This window comes from Salvelinus sp. IW2-2015, linkage group LG36, assembly GCF_002910315.2.
Source record: "Salvelinus sp. IW2-2015 linkage group LG36, ASM291031v2, whole genome shotgun sequence".
NCBI lineage: Eukaryota > Metazoa > Chordata > Actinopteri > Salmoniformes > Salmonidae > Salvelinus > Salvelinus sp. IW2-2015.
In genome coordinates, this window is record NC_036875.1 from 32,429,711 (window position 1) to 32,449,633 (window position 19,923).

A 19,923-nucleotide genomic window follows, 5' to 3' on the forward strand; every position below is an offset into this window, starting at 1 on the left:
CAAGCTTGTGTCTGTTTAATATACAACTCAGGGCTTAATGTATATTTGTGATTATTGTGGGGGCGATGTTAAATTGAGTCTAAAATGTAAATCTCCCTACCATCATATCTAAGCCTACATGACACCAATTTCAAGGAAATTTGGCAAATCAACTTGATTGGACGTACACATACCGGATTGTTTAACAGGGTGTTGGCAATTGAGTTTTCAGAGTATTCTCTGCACCTACCTAGCTCAAATTCAGATTCAAACGAGACTATAGCGTCCATAAAGTGACCATTGGACTTACAAAATGTCAGATTGACTAAGTTTGTAGGTGAAACAGTTTTTATTACATCTCTAATTCATTGCTCTCGCGTGCTAATTTCTGTCCATTAAGAACCAACAATGTGCTATCTTTTTGTTGCATTTCTGACAATAGTAACATCTTTCCAGTCGAATCTCAGAGTTCTAAAACCAGGAGCAGAAACTCAGTTGCTGCCCAACAACAGCAGCAGCTGGCTTATAGCAGGCTAGCAGCTGTAGCTAGTCAGCTAACACCAGTCGGATGAGAAGCAAGCTACAAGGAAAGGAAGCTAGCTAGGTATATTTAGCTATGGAAGGATTTTCATATGACTGAAGTCATCTGTGTAAACTAAATCCGAGCACAAACAAATAAGCTAGCAAACCTCCCTGGCTGCTATTATAGCCAGTTAGCTAGCCAACTAGCCAGTAGCTACAAGCCAACAAGACTGTACCATATGAACCACAACTCAATGTTGACAATATATCCTAGCCAACTAAGTTACATTCTTCCATAAAGCATAGCTAGAGGGGTGGGTCTGGGGTATGTAGATTGTGTGTAGATTGATGAGGGGAAAAAACGATCTGAATAGTTTCCGAAGGCACTGTTTATATTAGGTTGTATGTATTTTTTGATATAGGTCTATTGTAAATGTGTATTATTGTAGCATCACCATCTTTAAAATAAAGGTTTAAGGAAATACAATCAGGCACCATATTACTAGAAGAAGCTTGCTTTCATATAATAATAAAAAAGCTTGAAATGTTAGTGGAATGGGATTAGTGTGGTGTACGAAGAATCCAATACTTTAACTTCTATGCGGTACAAATCACATTATTGTGGGAGCACCTCTAAGAGTATGAATTAGGCTGTTTCGAGAAGGTTTGAATACTAAGCAACCTGCATACACATTGTTTGAAGTACAATAGACTAATATATCTACTGTGATAGGTCAAAGCTGTGTTCTGGAAAACCTTGGTAGAGTATGGGTAGAGTAGACATTGTAGTGCTCATGTGAATTTATTTTCTTTTTCGGCTTCAGACCAATGCTTCCTCATCACTTTAAACATAGCTTTTTGTTTTTAGTAGTAAAAAAACGATACTTGGCTTGAATTATAGCAGGAAACAACAGCTATTAATGTGTTGCAAGCCAGATGTTCATATTAAACATGATGTTATCAAGAAGACATTCTCTCTTCTTCAGGGGTCAAGTCACTAGGAAGACAGATAGACTTATGTTTAGGGTTTACTATGTGCTCTAGGGTTGGGCATACCTTCGTTGATCCAAGAGCCTTTGATTGTAAAAAAATATATATAATTTGTTGCCAATGTCATACAACCATTGGAATCAGCTGAAACAGATAATAAAACACTTCTTACTGCTTTGGATTGTGATCGTAAAAGGAAATGTCTTATGAATGAGTTGTCAGCCTCAGTGACAAGATGGCTAGAGGGAAAACAACTTTTATTTGCTTTTGGCAAGACAATAAAGAAACAGATGCCTTTTAAACCTGTTAGCTGCCCACTTCTTAATCGGCTTACCTAGGCACAGGGACGGGCAGCGGGACAGGCGACTAGTACCTCTGAAGGGTCATACCAATGGCCACTGGTCCGCAATATCTCCAATAGAACACAAGATGTTGGAGGACCACAGGAAACCTAAAAGGATGCTTCACACATGAGCACACATTGAATTACTTGATAGTGTTCTGTGAGTACTGTTCATAGTGGCTAGTGTAAAAGGCTAGAGAAAAAGAACATATTTAATCAATGTATTACAGTAGCATATAAACTAATTATTGGAAAGAAATTGTATCATCAGTTGAGATAATGTCCTATTTGGTCTCTAGAACACCAACATGCTGCAAATACTGTGTATGCCATACCTAAAGGCCTGTGGTGTTAAAATGTTAATAGTGACAGAGCACTCCCTAATTCAGAAATTATTTGCAAGCGCATACATAAGTGCTGTTTGTCAAGTCATTGAAAAAATGTTTGAATAAACATATATTCAACCAATGAATCAACCAATAAATCACAATGAATCAAATCAGTGCATACAGGTCAGATTAGGCAATGTCAACAACGAAACCCTCATATTGACACACTAAAAGGGGTAAAACCAGTATTGATAACCATGACAACAAGCTAGTGCCTAGTGACAGTGGGTCGTCACTAGCTTCCACAGCCATAAACCCTGCTTATTTCTACAATTTCTCTTCTTAAAATGTGATTTTAAATGTGAGAGTGTGGAGTGATCTCCCCTCTTAGCTTGAGACCGCTACTTCTTTGCACTTAGCCGAGGATAATCGTCTAGGTTCCACAAACTCAAACAAGTCATTTGCTGCCAAGTCTACTGCCATTCAAACAAGCATGTGAATGTGGTGTCATGGTGATGTCATAGTGGCTAAAAGACAGACTGCTGAGTGTGTCACATTTTTACTATGAAGGACATTAGGAAATTATTACACTGAACAACTGAAAAACCTGTGTCTATTTAAGTGTACGTTTTCATATTGAGTGACGCCTTAAAACTATGTAGCTTATATACATGGTAGTTACAGTACATTCATGTATTATTTGTGGACAATATTCTGAGGGATACTGTTTTTACTCTCTGACAAAAAGTTAAATATCTACATTTAGTTTGACTGTGTAAGAGAGGAGGCTGTGACCAGACACGCTACATGATATAATATGGTAAAATAATGTGTCCTTTTGTGTCTTTCTCTGTGCCCCAGACGGTGCCTGGCAACCAGCAACACTCTGCATTATCTCAGAGAAGTCTGCTTCATGTCAGGACACTGAATAGTTTTTAGATTCTTTCTTATTCATTTCATATTTTATACACAGTGCTGGACTGTAATACAGAGCGTATGATCTGTAGAACTCCCTCTGTTGGCAACTCGGGCACTGCTACAGCCAGTGAGTATGTGTGTGTGTTGTGACAAAATCCACCTCCTCATTCCAAAATAATCTTTTGTCAGCAACATTTGTATTGCCTTTACACATCTTCTGCTTGAATCTTTCCTTTTCCCTCCCTGTCTCTCTAGGTTGACACGGACTCCCTGCTGTCCACTATGGATACCTCTGCTCTTACAGCCACTGAGAAGAAGGAGCACAAGGGATCAGGTCTGGATGGAAGCAGCTTCTCAGACCTGCCAAAGAAACCGTCTCCTACTACAGTTACCAGAGGTATGACTAGTCTAAGAGCTGCCACCTTCAACTACATCTCTCCATTCCAAACCTCCCAATGTTTCCCTCTCTCCACTCTGTCTGTACCGTATAGCAATGCTCCCAGTCATAAAGTAGTCTTCAATACCCACATCAAACACATTATAGGAGTCTCCCTGTCATACGGTATCTCTCATACTGAAAATATTTTCAATATAAAATACTTCTTGACTTAATTGATCGTGCAGAAGGTAAAATGCATGAATTTAAAAATGATTCAGATATTGACTTTAAGTAGTTTTTGTTTCGGTGGTCTGTGTTGGTGTATGCTTTCATATTGGCTTATTCCCCCACTCAGTGGCACATGAAAGAGATAGATGGAGAGGGACTGCATGATTCAAAGATGTCAGAGACTGGGAGATGAAAAAACACTATAATGAGATTGAAAAACCTTGTTCTTACCTCCTGAGTATAAATGTTATGAATTACTAAAGCTGTCTGTGGTAACAGTGGACGACAGTGCATCAGAGTCCTCTGACACCGGCGAGGACTGGGAAGTACCTTTGATATGCTAATGAGCTTTTATCTGATAGTGTGGCATTGGTTAGTTATGTTTATTGATAAGCTTGGTGGCCTGCCATAAGCAAAGCCATATGAGCATTAATTGTTTAGAGAAATACATGAAAAATAGGACATTTCTCTCTGTCCTCACTGGCGCCTCTACAAAGAAATGGTCAAAGATTGTTTCCAAAAATACTAATTATATTTATTGTCTTGGAATCTACTGTGGCCTATATCGGACACTTGCAATTCTTCAAACCCACATAGACCAACGAAGTATGATGGTTGTAAATTATGTTGTAAGTAAAATTGCATAGCATATGACTGAAATGGAAAGTAACACGCAGGCAACTCTTATGTGATGATACCCTTAGTGGGTCAGTCCGGTCTGAGGAGAAAAAAGAGAGAGAGACAAAGAGAGAGAGAGAGAAAGAAAGAAACCGAGGGAGAAGGAAAAAGAGTCACAGAGAGAGAGAATGAGAGAGGGAGAGAACCCATGCCAAGGAGGACCTACACCCAGACCACAGCATCACCCCAACCAGCTAAGACCACCTCAAGCAAACCCTGGCCACACCCTATATAGGCCCCCCCCCAACATATCAGACCAATGCCCCTTCTGCCCACCCCATGCCCCCTGCCCCTGAAGCAAGGACCTCAACATGACAGCAGGACATACGCCCAGGCCGTGAGCAGACCAACAGGCCCAGCCCCCACTATTACACTCAAGGTCTGAGGTCAACTGCCTTTGGCCTAAAGAGCAGGAACCCAGACTTCATCAAAGAAATTGGAAATACAAACATTGTCATCCTACAAGAAAACAATTAGGCAACAACAAATTCAATCCCTTCTAGACAATTTCCTGGACAAACGGTGTCACTGTAATAGTGAAGGTGTAAACTGGGCAGTAGAAAACCTAAACAGTATATTTTACCTCTCAGCTTCCCTATCAAATCAAAACAGTTCAAGCAAACAACCTAAGAAAATTAACAGCAATGGCAAATGGTTTGATGAAGAATGCAAAAAGATAAGAAGGAAATTGAGAAACGTATCCAACCAAAAACATAGAGACCCAGAAAACCTGAGCCTTCACTATGGTGAATCACTAAAATAATACAGAAATACACTACGGAAAAAGAAGGAACAGCACGTCAGAAATCAGCTCAATGTAATTGAAGAATCTAAACAAACAACAACACAAATAGTTATCTATCCAAAACGGAGATGTATGGATAAACCACTTCTCCAATCTTTTTGGCTCTATAACAAAGAACAAACAGCAAACACATACATGATCAAATATAAATTGTAGAATCAACTACTAAACTACTAAATACTATACATTCATGTACATACTACCTCAATTGGGCCGACCAACCAGTGCTCCCGCACATTGGCTAACCGGGCTATCTGCATTGTGGCCCGCCACCCACCACCCACCAACCCCTCTTTTACGCTACTGCAACTCTCTGTTCATCATATATGCATAGTCCCTTTAACCATATCTGCATGTACATACTACCTCAATCAGCCTGACTAACCGGTGTCTGTATGTAGCCTCGCTACTGAATATAGCCTGTCTTTTTACTGTTGTTTTATTTCTTTACTTACCTATTGTTCACCTAACACCTATTTTGCACTATTGGTTAGAGCCTGTAAGTAAGTATTGTATTCGGCGCACGTGACAAATAAACTTTGATTTGATTTAAAGACTACCACCTCTACCACCTCATCCACCTCTGGCCTGCTCGCCTCCCTACCACTGAGGAAGTACAGTTCCCGCTCAGCCCAGTCAAAACTGTTCGCTGCTCTGGCCCCCCAATGGTGGAACAAACTCCCTCACGACGCCAGGACAGCGGAGTCAATCACCACCTTCCGGAGACACCTGAAACCCCACCTCTTTAAGGAATACCAGGAATAGTATGATAAAGTAATCCTTCTCACCCCCCCCCCCCCCCCTTAAAAGATTTAGATGCACTATTGTAAATGGCTGTTCCACTGATGGTCATAAAGTGAATGCACCAATTTGTAAGTCGCTCTGGATAAGCGTCTGCTAAATGACTTAAATGTAAATGTAAATGTACCAGAACGCACTGGATTCTCAATTACAGTGAATGAACTACAGGACAAAATAAACCCTCCAAACTAAAAAGGCCTGTGGGGCTTATGCATCATTAATGAAATTACAAATATACAGACCACAAATAACAATGGGCTTACTTAAACTCTTTAACATCATCCTCAGCTCTGGCATCTTCCCCAATATTTGAACCAAGGACTGATCACCCAATCCGAGACAAATTTGACCCCAAAACTACCGGGGATATGCGTCAACAGCAGCCTTGGGAAAATCGTCTGCATATCATTAACAGCGACTCGTACATTTCCTCAATGAAAACAAATGTACTGAGCAATTGTCAAATTGACTTTTACCAAATACTGTAACGACAAACCACGTATTTACCCTGCACACCCTATCAAATCAAAATCAAATCAAATCCAATGTATTTGTCACATACACATGGTTAGCAGATGTTAATGCGAGTGTAGCGAAATGCTTGTGCCTCTAGTTCCGACCATTGCAGTAGTATCTACAAGTAATATAACCTAACAATTTCACAACAACTACCTTATAACACACAAGTAAAGAAGATGAATACGAATATGTACATAAAATATATAAATGAGTGATGCGAACGCATAGGCAGTAGATGGATAGAGTACAGTATATACATATGAGATGAGTAATGTTAGGTATGAAGACATTATATAAAGTGGCATTGTTAAAAGTGGCTAGTGATACATACATCAAGATGGCAAGATGCAGTAGATGATAGAGTACTATATACATATGAGATGAGTAAATAGGGTATGAAAACATTATATAAAGTGCATTGTAAAGTGGCTAGTGATACATACATCAAGATGACAAGAATGCAGTAGATGGTATAGAGTACAGTATATACATATGAGATGAGATGATGTAGGGTATGAAAACATTATATAAATGTGCATTGTTAAAGTGGCTAGTGATACATTTAATTACCTCAAGATGGCAAAATGCATTTGACCGTATAGCGTGACAGTATATACATATGAATGAGTAATGTAGGTATGTAAGCATTATATAAGTGGCTAGTGATAAATTGATTACATACATTTTTCCCATTATTAAAGTGGCTAGAGTTGAGTCAGTATGTTGGCAGCAGCCACTCAATGTTAGTGATGGCTGTTTAACAGTCTGATGGCCTTGAGATAGAAGCTGTTTTCAGTCTCTCGTCCCCGCTTTGATGCACCTTACTGACCTCGCCTTCTGGATGATAGCGGGTGAACAGGCAGTGGCTCGGTGTTGTTGTCCTTGATGATCTTTTTGACTGTAACGACTCTCCTCTTCGTCTGATGATGAGGAATAGGAATCATCGACCAACACGCAGCGTGGTAGTGTTCATGCCTTTTAATAAATAGGGCAACTCTGGCAGCTCCGGACAGAGGCGACTCTGGCAGCTCCGACTGAAGCCCGTCGCTGAAGGCTCGGACTAGAGGCGTCCGCTGAGGCTCCGAACTAGAGGCATCGCTGGAGGCTCGGACTAGAGGCGTCGCTGGAGCTCCAGACTAGAGGCAGCGCTAGAGGCTCCGACCAGAGAGGCCTAAGTCTCGTCGCTGGAGGCTCCGGCTGAAGGCCGTCGCTGGAGGCTCCGGACTAGAGGGCGTCGCTGAGGCTCCGGACTGATGGCCTTCGTTCGAGGCCTCGTGCCATAACTCCTCACTGGAGCTTCGTGCACGGAGCATCACTGGAGGCTTGTGCCATGGATCATCACTGGAGGCTTCGTGCCATGGATCATCACTGGAGGCTTCTTACCATGGATCATCACTGGAGGCTTCGTGCCATGGACATCACTGAGGCTTCGGCCATGGATCATCACTGAGGCTTCGTGCCATGGATCATCACTGGAGCTTCGTGCCATGGATCATCACTGGAGGCTTCTTACCATGATCATCACTGAGAGCTTCTTGCCATGGATCATCACTGGAGTGAGAGACACACAGGAGGCCTGGCTCTGGGAGCAGGCACAGGACTCACCAGGCTGGGGAGACATGCATGAGAGGTTAGGCTTGGCACAGGACTTACCAGGCTGGAGACATGCAGGATGCACTGGCCGTGGAGGCACTGGAGGTCTCGAGCTACGAGCCTGCACAACCCCTCTTGGCTCGATGCCCACTCTAGCCCGACCGATGCGAGGAGCTGCGATGTAGCGCACCGGCTATGAACATGTACTGGAGACACCGTGCGCTCCACCGCATAACACCGTGCCTGACCAGTACAACGCTTCACCCGGTAAGCACGGGGAGTTGGCTCAGGTCTCCTACCTGACTCCGCCAATCTCCCCGTGTGCTCCCCAAAACATTTCTGGGGCTGCTCTCGTGCACCTCTCCTCGGGCTAACTCCTCGTAGCGTCGCCGCTCCGCTTTAGCTGCCTCCAGCTCCTCTTTAGGACGGCGATACTCTCCCGGCTGTGACCAGGGTCCCTTGCCGTCCAAGATTTCCTCCCATGTCCAGGAGTCCATCAATTGCTGCTCCTTCCTACCCTACTGCTTGGTCCTTTGGTGGTGGGTAGTTCTGTATCGACTCTCCTCTTCGTCTGATGATGAGGAATAGKAATCATCGGACCAACACGCAGCGTGGTAAGTGTTCATGCCTTTTAATAAATAAACAGAACACTGAATGACAAAAAACAACAAAGAGAGTGAACGAACCGAAACAGTCCTGTAAGGTGTAAAAACACAAAACAGGAAACAACTACCCACAAACACAGGTGGGAACAGGCTACCTAAGTATGGTTCTCAATCAGAGATTGACAGCTGCCTCTGACAGCTACCACCAGGCCAAACACATAGAAAAGGACAACATAGAACAAAACATAGAATGCCCACTAAGGTCTAAGGTCTAAGGTCAGGGCGTGACATTGACCTTCCTGTGACATCGGGTGGTGTAGGTGTCCTGGACGGCAGGTAGTTTGCACCCGGTGATGCGTTGTGCAGACCTCACTACCCTCTGGAGAGCCTTACGGTTATGGGCGGAGCAGTTGCCGTACCAGGCGGTGATACAGCCCGACAGGATGCTCTCGATTGTGCATCTGTAAAAGTTTGTGAGTGTTTTTGGTGACAAGTCGAATTTCTTCAGCCTCCTGAGGTTGAAGAGGCGCTGCTGCGTCTTCTTCACCACGCTGTCTGTGTGGGTGGACCATTTCAGTTTGTCCGTGAAACTTAAAACTTTCCACCTTCTCCACTACTGTCCCGTTGATGTGGATAGGGGGCTGCTCCTTCTGCTGTTTCCTGAAGTCCACGATCATCTCCTTTGTTTTGTTGACATATAGTGTGAGGTTATTTTCCTGACACCACACTCCGAGGGCCCTCACCTCATCCCTGTATGCCGTCTCATCGTTGTTGGTAATCAAGCCTACAACTGTAGTGTCGTCTGCAAACTTGATGATTGAGTTGGAGGCGTGCATGGCCACGCAGTCGTGGGTGAACAGGGAGTACAGGAGAGGGCTAAGAACGCACCCTTGTGGGGACCCAGTGTTGAGGATCAGCGGGGTGGAGATGTTGTTACCTACCCTCACCACCTGGGGGCGGCCCGTCAGGAAGTCCAGTACCCAGTTGCACAGGGCGGGGTCGAGACCCTTAATGACGAGTTTGGAGGGTACTATGGTGTTAAATGCTGAGCTGTAGTCGATGAACAGCATTCTTACATAGGTATTCCTCTTGTCCAGATGGGTTAGGGCAGTGTGCAGTGTGATTGCGTCGTTTGTGGACCTATTGGGTCGGTAAGCAAATTGGAGTGGGTCTAGGGTGTCAGATAGGGTGGAGGTGATATGATCCTTGACTAGTCTCTCAAAGCACTTCATGATGACGGAAGTGAGTGCTACAGGGCGGTAGTCATTTAGCTCAGTTACCTTAGCTTTCTTGGGAACAGGAACAATGGTGGCCCTCTTGAAGCATGTGGGAACAGCAGACTGGGATAAGGTTGGATTGAATATGTCTGTAAACACACCAGCCAGCTGGTCTGCGCATGTTCTGAGGACGCGGCCGGGGATGCCCTCTGGGCCTGCTGTCTTGCGAGTGTTAACACGTTTAAATGTTTTACTCACGTTGGCTGCAGTGAAGGAGAGCCCGCAGGTTTTGGTAGCGGGCTGTGTCAGTGGCACTGTATTGTCCTCAAAGTGAGCAAAAAAGTTGTTTAGTCTGTCTGGTAGCAAGGCATCGTGGTCCGCGACGAGTCTGCTTTTTCTTTTGTAGTCCATGATTGACTGTAGACCCTGCCACATACCTCTCGTGTCTGAGCCGTTGAATTGCGACTCCACTTTGTCTCTATACTGATGCTTAGCTTGTTTGATTGTCTTGCGGAGGGAATAGCTACACTGTTTGTATTCGGTCATGTTTCCGGTCACCTTGCCCTGATTAACAGCAGTGGTTCGCGCTTTCAGTTTTGCGAGAATGCTGCCATCAATCCACGGTTTCTGGTTGGGGAATGTTTTAATAGACGCTGTGGGTACAACATCACCGATGCACTTGCTAATAAACTCGCTCACCGAATCAGCGTATTCGTCAATGTTGTTGTTCGCCGCAATGCGGAACATATCCCAGTCCACGTAATCGAAGCAATCTTTAAGCGTGGCATCCGATTGGTCGGTTCAGCGTTGAACAGACCTGAGCACGGGTGCTTCCTGTTTTAGTTTCTGTCTATAGGCTGGGAGCAACAAAATGGAGTCGTGGTCAGGGGGGCGGGGGAGGGCCTTATATGTGTCGCGGAAGTTAGAATAACAATGATCTAGGGTTTTGCCAGCCCTGGTAGCACAAACGATATGCTGATAGAATTTGGGGAGCCTTGTTTTGAGATTAGCCTTGTTAAAATCCCCAGCTACAAAAAATGTAGCCTCAGGATATGTGGTTTCCAGTTTACATAGAGTCAAATTAAGTTCTTTCAGGGCCGTCGATGTGTCTGCTTGGGGGGGGAATATACACGACTGTGATTATGATCGAAGAGAATTCTCTTGGTTGATAATGCAGTCAGCATTTGATTGTGAGGTATTCTATGTCAGGTGAACAAAAGGACTTGAGTTCCTGTATGTTGTTATGATCACACCACGTCTCGTTAATCATAAGGCATACACCCCCGCCCTTCTTCTTACGAGAGAGATCTTGTTTTTGTCGACGCGTTGCGTGAAGAAACCAGGTGGCTGTACCGACTCAGATAGCGTGTCTCGAGTGAGCCATGTTTCCGTGAAACAAAGAACGTTACAGTCTCTGATGTCTCTCTGGAATGCTACCCTTGCTCGGATTTCGTCTACCTTGTTGTCAAGAGACTGGACATTGGCGAGTAGTATGCTCGGGAGCGGATCCGATCCATTGTCCTGGATGGTAGGACCAATTGACAAACAAACAAACTAAAACAAGGGCTAAGTCTTCCATGCTTTGTTGATTTAAAAAAAGGCTTTTGTCTCAATTTGGCATGAGGGTCTGCTATACAAATTGATGGAAAGTGGTGTTGTGGGAAAAACATACAACATTATAAAAATCTATGTACACAAACAATAAGGGTATGGTTAAAATTGTCAAAAACACAGACATTTCTTTCCACAGGGCCGTGGGGTGAAACAGGGAGCTTGAGCTCCACCCTCTTCAACATATATATCAACAAATTGGCGAGGGCTTTAGAACAGTCTGCATTACCCAGCCTCACTGTACTAGAGTCTGAAGTAAAATGTCTACTGTTTGATGATGATCTGGTGCTTCTGTCCCACCGTTGCCCTAGAGCACACAAAAAACGACACATACCGCAGCCTAAACATCAGCACGACAGGTAATTTCCACAAAGCTGTAAACGATCTGAGAGAAAAGGCAAGAAAGGCCTTCTATGCCATCAAAAGGAGCATAAAATTCGGCATACCATTTAGGATCTGGCTAAAAATACTTGAATCACTTATAGAACCCATTGCCCTTCATGGTTGTGAGGTCTGGGGTCCGATCACCAACCAAGAATTCACTAAATGGGACAAACACCAAATTGAGACTCTGCATGCAGAATTCTGCAAAAATATCCTCCGTGTACAACGTAAAACACCACATAATGCATGCAGGGCAGAATTAGGCCGATACCCGCTAATTATTAAAACCCAGAAAATAATTCTACAACCACCTAAAAGGAAGTGATTCCCAAACCTTCCGGCAAGTAGCCTAGTGGTTAAAGCGTTGGACTAGTAACCGTAAGGTTGCAAGATCAAATCCCCGAGTTGACAAGGTAAAAATCTGTCATTTCTCCCCTGAACAAGGCAGTTAACCCACTGTTCCTAGGCTGTCATTGAAAATAAGAATTTGTTCTTAACTGACTTGCCTAGTTAAATAAAAGTAAAATAAAAAATAACAAAGTCATCACCTATAACAAAGCCATCACCTGCAGAGTAATGAACATGAAGAAGAGCCTCCTAAGCAAGCTGGTCCTGGGGCTCTGTTCACAAACAGACCCCACAGAGCCCCAGGACAGCAACACAATTAGCTCCCACCAAATCATGAGAAAACAAAAAGATACGTACATGACACATTGGAAATAATTTACAAAAAAACAGCAAACTAGAATGCTATTTTGCCCTAAACAGAGAGTACAAAGTGGCAGAATACCTGACCACTGTGACTGACCCAAACTTAAGGAAAGCTTTGACTATGTACAGACTCAGTGAGCATAGCCTTGGTATTGAGAAAGGCCGCCGTAGGCAGACCTGGCTCTCAAGAGAAGACAGGCTATGTGCACACTGCTCACAAAATGAGGTGGAAACTAAACTGCTCTTCCTAACCTCCTGCCAAAAGAATGACCATATTAGAGACACATATTTCCCTCAGATTACACAGATCCACAAAGAATTCGAAAACAAATCCAATTTTGATAAACTCCCATATCTTTTGGGGTGAAATACCACAGCAGCAAGATTTGTGACCTGTTTGCCACAAGAAAAGGGTGAAGTGAAGAACAAACACCATTGTATAAACAACTTATATTTCTGTTTATTTTTTCCCCCTTTTGTACTTTAACTATTTGCACATCATTACAACACTGTATATAGACATAATATTACATTTTAAATGTCTTTATTCTTTTGGAACTTTTGTGAGTGTAATTTTTACTGTATATTTCTTATTGTTTATTTCACTTTAGTATATTATCTATTTCACTTGCTTTGGCAATGTAAACATATGTTTCCCATGCCAATAAATCCCTTTAAATTTAAATAGAATTGAAATGTAAATAGAATTGAAGAGAGAGAGAGAGAGAGAGAGAGAGAGCAAGAGAGAGAGAGGCAGACCCTCTCATATATAAAAACTGAGACCTCGTGTTTTCATCAGTGATTATATGTGTGATGACAACTCCTCATAACGAGGTCTGAGGACCTTGTTCTTGGCTCCAGAGGTTCAACGTTATAAATAAGTTAGAACTGCATAGTGGAGCGGTTCTGAGGTCCTTCCTTCTGAGATGCACAAAGACATCTAGCGAGGGCCCACCACAGAAACGTTAATAGAACTTATCAGTCGGATATTTTTACTATTTAATGAAGGGCTTGGTGGCCTGCCCTCAACCAACTATAATCACCATACATTCTCTATTCACTCATTGGCAACAGTGAAAGTAGAACATTTACAGGCATACTGACTTGGTTACATAGTTATAGCCCTAGTTTTTATCTTCTTATCGACACCTTTTCACTGATTCTGCAATTAGCATGCAGATCATAACAGGAATGTTAATATAGGGCATAGCGTGAATAAATCAATATGACAGTGTATTATTCTTAGTACATTTCTCAAAGTTGCCAAAATGAATGGCCTCATTCACTCATCTCTATTGAAAACTACTGTAAGTCAAAGGCTAACTAACTGAAGCATCGTCAGACCATTCTCAGTGAAAGTGCTAAGAAAAGCACTCAAATGTTTGCATAAGATATACTGGTAAAACAAGTCATTACAAATGAATAAAGTTCTAGCAGCTATGTTTTTTCTCTTCGCTGGCCTGGTCTAGACTCATTGGCAGTAAGAACATCAGCATCTTACTAACAAAACTCAATTTCAGTTGAAATTGAATACCTTGAGTCAGTTGAATACCTTGACCAGTTTTATTTATTTATTTTAATCAGCTTAATATTGCGGAAAGAATGTTGCTTCCATCAATGTAATTGTCTGCATCATTTCCAATCCCCCATATATTTTTGGGGTAAATATATATATCCATACACGCATGCATACATATACACATATATACATACACATACCTATATAGACATACATATACACATATATACATACACATACCTATATAGACATACATACTTTTTTAAAGAATATACCTTTATTATTATTCCCTGCAAACCCTACCACCGATCCCCCAATTGGAGTAAACTAATAAACACTTCGGCTTTTACCTTCAATTTATACATCTTATACACATTTTACAGACGCAGTCTACTTTACAATAGTTCTCTCTTGTTTGTTCTTAGTCCTTCCTCTATTTCTGATGTCCATCCAGTTTGATTTCTATTTGTAACTGTGCTATTTCACAAAAGTTCCGAACCCTACAGTGGGGAGAACCAAGTATTTGACACACTGCCGATTTTGCAGGTTTTCCTACTTACAAAGCATGTAGAGGTCTGTAATTACACTACCATTTTTGCAGGTTTTCCTACTTACAAAGCATGTAGAGGTCGTTTATCATAGGTACACTTCAACTGTGAGAGACGGAATCTAAAACAAAAATTCCGAAATCACATTGTATGATTTTTAGTAATTAATTAGCATTTTATTGCATGACATAAGTATTTGATACATCAGAAAAGCAGAACTTAATATTTGGTACAGAAACCTTTGTTTGCAATTACAGAGATCATACGTTTCCTGTAGTTCTTGACCAGGTTTGCACACACTGCAGCAGGATTTTGGCCAATTCCGCTACCTTCCTTTTTTTCTTATTTTTATCAATTAGTAATATTTGAATTTAACCACAATATTTGTTGTATTATTTGTTCTGTTCTTTAGGTGGATTAAACTGAAATTGCAACCAACTTTCTAAGGCTTGTTTAAAAAATAAAGATATTTTGGAGATTATTTCTTTTTAACAACACGAAAGTGATCAGGTGTAATCTGAATAAAGGGAAAAAGGCCCTTTTTGAACATAGGATGAGACATTCGTACCAATTTACTAGAGAAGCAGTTTATTTAAGTATAACTTTTGTATGACTGATGCCTTTAGTGAGAGGTCTAATGCTTTAATATTTAATTATTGCTGCCCTCCAAATTCATATTCGTTATATACAGTGGGGAGAACAAGTATTTGATACACTGCCGATTTTGCAGGTTTTCCTACTTACAAAGCATGTAGAGGTCTGTATTTTTTATCATAGGTACACTTCAAACTGTGAGAGACGGAATCTAAAACAAAAATCCAGAAAATCACATTGTATGATTTTTAAATAATTAATTTGCATTTTATTGCATGACATAAGTATTTGATCACCTACCAACCAGTAAGAATTCCGGCTCTCACAGACCTGTTAGTTTTTTTTAAGAAGCCTCCTGTTCTCCACTCATTACCTGTATTAACTGCACCTGTTTGAACTCGTTACCTGTATAAAAGACACTTGTCACACAACTCAATCAACAGATTCCAACCTCTCCACAATGGCCAAGACCAGAGAGCTGTGTAAGGACATCAGGGATAAAATTGTAGCCTGCACAAGGCTGGGATGGGCTACAGAACATAGGCAAGCAGCTGTGGTGAGAAGGAAACAACTGTTGGCGCAATATTAGAAAATGGAAGAAGTTCAAGATGACGGTCAATCACCCTCGGTCTGGGCTTCCATGCAAGATTTCACCTCGTGGGGCATCAATGATCATGAGGAAGGTGAGGGATCAGCCCAGAACTACACGGCAGGACCTGGTCAATGACCTGAGAAGAGCTGGGACCACAGTCTCAAAGAAAACCATTAGTAACACACTACGCCGTCATGGATTAAAATCCTGCGCGCAGCGCAAGGTCCCCCTGCTTAAGCCAGTGCATGTCCAGGCCCGTCTGAAGTTTGCCAATGACCATCTGGATGATCCAGAGGAGGAATGGGAGAAGGTCATGTGGTCTGATGAGACAAAAAATAGAGCTTTTTGGTCTAACTCCACTCGCCGTGTTTGGAGGAAGAAGAAGTATGAGTACAACCCAAGAACACACCATCAACCGTGAAGCATGGAGGTGGAAACATCATTCTTTGGGGATGCTTTTTCTGCAAAGGGGACAGGACGACTGCACCGTATTGAGGGGAGGATGGATGGGCCATGTATCGCGAGATCTTGGCCAACAACCTCCTTCCCTCAGTAAGAGCATTGAAGGTGGGTCGTGGCTGGTCTTCCAGCATGACAACGACACAAGCACAAACCAGCCATGGGGCAACTAAGAGTGGCTCCGTAAGAAGCATCTCAAGGTCCTGGAGTGGCCTGAGCCCAGTCTACCAGAACTGAACCCAATAGAAATCTTTGGAGGGAGCTGAAACTCCGTATTGCCCAGCGACAGCCCCGAAACCTGAAGGATCTGGAGAAGATCTGTAGGAGAGGAGTGGGCCAAAATCCCTGCTGGTGTTGTGCAAACCTAGTCAAGAACTACAGGAAACGTATGATCTCTGTAATTGCAAAAAAAGGTTCTGTACCAAATATTAAGTTCTGCTTTTCTGATGTATCAAATACTTATGTCATGCAATAAAATGCAAATTAATTACTTAAAATCATACAATGTGATTTTCTGGATTTTTGTTTTAGATTCCGTCTCTCATAGTTGAAGTGTACCTATGATAAAAAATTACAGACCTCTACATGCTTTGTAAGTAGGAAAACCTGCAAAATCGGCAGTGTTATTAAATACTTGTTCTCCCCACTGTAAATAGGCCCTTTTATTTTATCTGGCTTGCCGTTCCAAATAAAATTGATTTTTTTTTTTCATATAATTTAAAAAGCAGTCACTAGGTGTAGGCAAAATCATAAGCAAATAGGTAAACTGTGATATGACTAAAGAGTTATCAGGGGTGATTTTTTCCACAATAGCAGGTACCTTGACCCAGTTACATTTGAGTCCATGCCTCTTAAACCATAATGGAAGTATGTCTGGCCTTAAAAGCTCTTAGTGCAAGAGGCCATGGCTAGACAGGGAAGAAGGATGTTGGCTTGGCATGAGTCCACCTGTTCCTTGATATGCATCAGGCCGCTTCTCTAGCTGGGCCTTGTTAATGATTTTTAAATGGGCACCCGCAGTCTCAGTGACAGCCGGCATCCCTCTGGCAGGGCAGACTCTTGCAGGCTGTTGTGTGTGTGTGTGTGTGTGTGTGTGTGTGTGTGTGTGTGTGTGTGTGTGTGTGTGTGTGTGTGTGTGTGTGTGTGTGTGGTGTGTGTGTGTGTGTGTGTGTGTGTGTGTGTGTGTGTGTGGTGTGTGTGTGTGTGTGTGGTGTGTGTGTGGTGTGTGTTGTTGGTATAGGCTGTAACACACAACAACACAAACCTCAGTCTGTAGGGTTTATTGGTCTGTCTCTCTGGTTGTAAATAGCCAGATCAGGTTCCTAGTATAGGACAGTAAACATCTCAGTATTTCAAAGCAGATCTCTAAGCTGAATTGTAATGTTTGTAATCTTTCCCTTACGGAAAATCACGTGATTTCATGACGTTTCACATGTGAAACCATGTGAAAATGTGTGTTTTTGGAACACATGTTTTCACCGGTGTAGTTTCATGCTATCACAGGTTGCTTTAAATGTTGTCACATGTCTTCACATTAACTTCACATAAGATCACGTGATCACGTGAAATTCATGGTCTAAAACTGTTTGTGAAACAGTTTTAGACAGCCTACACACCCTGTCTTTATCTAACACCTCAGATTGTAGTTTTGTTCAAATGGCGACATTCACAAAGCTAAGTCCAGTATACCGCTATTGTGCCTTGTGCCCCCCCGCCTCCCTCCTGCTCCCCCACTCTTTACGCTCCTTATGCACAGATGTGGTGTTACACCAAGCCTAAACTCTGTGTGACTGGTGACTACACTAGATGGATGGAGCAGGCGCGTGCAGTGTAATTAGTTGTGTTAAGAGAGTGGCGAGTTAGTGATATGGACAGAGCAGTGTGTTAATCACAGCAGCCGTGGTCTCCGTAGCGAGGGTAAGTGAGTAATGGTCAAGGTAAGAGGGGTTCCGAGAGGTGATAGGGGATTAGAGGGGTGTGTGAAGTGTCTCTTTCCCCCACGCCTCTCTCCTAGTCCCTGGGCTGCTCTGCTCTGGGGAAGGTGCTCTGGACTTCAGGCTGCTGGCAGAGAAAAATGTGACCAGAAAAAAAAAACGTTGTTCATAGGCAGGAACACGCCAAAGGGACATCACTAATCTTCCTGAGAAAGGAGACAGGGATTTCTGCTCTTTCTTTCTTTCTTTCTTTCTTTCTCTCCCTCTAAATAAGGCCATTGCACTGTTGTGGTTCTGTGGGCCCGTGAAAGGCAGGGAGAGAATAGGGGATTTGTGACTCAGAGTGTGACTCCCTCATATGTTTAATTAACTCTATCGCCATCCACCTGTGTTTTAAACTGATTAAAGAATAAATATCCTCATGAGTGGAAGTGTAGGCAGAAGTACTTTTTAAGATATTCAGAACATTGCTCTAACTCCACAACATGTGGATGAGTGCCTCAGTATTCATTCCACATGTCTTAAAGAAGAGTAGACAAGGCAGTGCAAGAGATAAATAGTTCTGGTAACTGTGTTGCACAAGACACCACCTCGCCTGGCCCTACTACTTAGAAAACAGCATGACACACACACCTGAGAAGCCCAGAATATATTGATTTATTTCATATCCCCAGTAGATTGTCATGTTGGGAAAGAAAGGACCAGCTGTATCCAGTGCCATGTACAGTATTTCACAATCACAACATCGTATCAGTACTGCCTTAACTGACCATATACATGAGAAGACCTCATGTCTTGCAGGAAGGTGAAGGTGGGTCTTGCAGGAAGGTGAAGCTATTGACTGGCTCGGCCCAATTCTGCTTTCCTCTAGGGGCGATCCGATCCACCACACACTAGCAGGAACTGACTGTTGTCTTTTATAACTGAATAAGACAGAGACATATATCATTATAGAGCGGAAGGGACTTTCATTTTATTGGTATGGTCAGCTTCTGTTAAACTATATAGATCCTCCTATAATTCTGCCTTATTTTACAGTAAATAGGTTATATTTCATATCTAATGTTTGAAAATAGGTTCCTACAGAGTCTGTACTGGGCAGTCAGCTCAATACATGTCTTTATACTTATACATTCCCTTGACTCTACATCTAGATCAGATATTCATAAGTGTATATTAACCATTACATCCTGGCTGCCACAATACTCTGGTTTGTTGGAGCTCTGGTTTGGTGCTTGTGTTATAGCCACAATGGACCCCCGTTAGATCTGACCCCGAATCCATGAGCATGGAATCTCTCTCTCTCTCTCTCTCTCTCTCTCTCTCTCTCTCTCTCTCTCTCTCTCTCTCTCTCTCTCTCATGTAAGATGTTTAAAAAAACACACAGTAATCACATAATGAATATAATATCAGAAGTGTATTTAATTGAATTAATATAAATAATAATAATAATTCAGCACAGTATAGTACATCAATGTCATCACGTCTGCCTCCACACGTCCATCTCTCCTTACCAGAGATGTATACTGTACACACACACACACACACCACACACACGACACAACACACACACACACACACACACACACACACACACACAGCACAACACACACACACACACACACACACACCACACAGCACACACACCACACACCACACACACAC

The 19,923-nt window shown here is 42.5% G+C and overlaps 1 protein-coding gene across 1 annotated transcript in view; it reads left to right on the top strand.

Annotated features, from left to right (window-relative positions):
* LOC111959648 (zinc finger protein GLI2-like) overlaps positions 1-19,923 on the top strand; it is a 156,536-nt gene that overhangs the window by 18,278 nt on the left and 118,335 nt on the right. The window contains exon 2 of the mRNA XM_070437600.1: positions 3,337-3,478. Within this exon, the coding sequence (XP_070293701.1) occupies positions 3,364-3,478 (115 nt within the window). The 5' untranslated portion in view covers positions 3,337-3,363. The remainder of the gene's footprint in view (positions 1-3,336; positions 3,479-19,923) is intronic.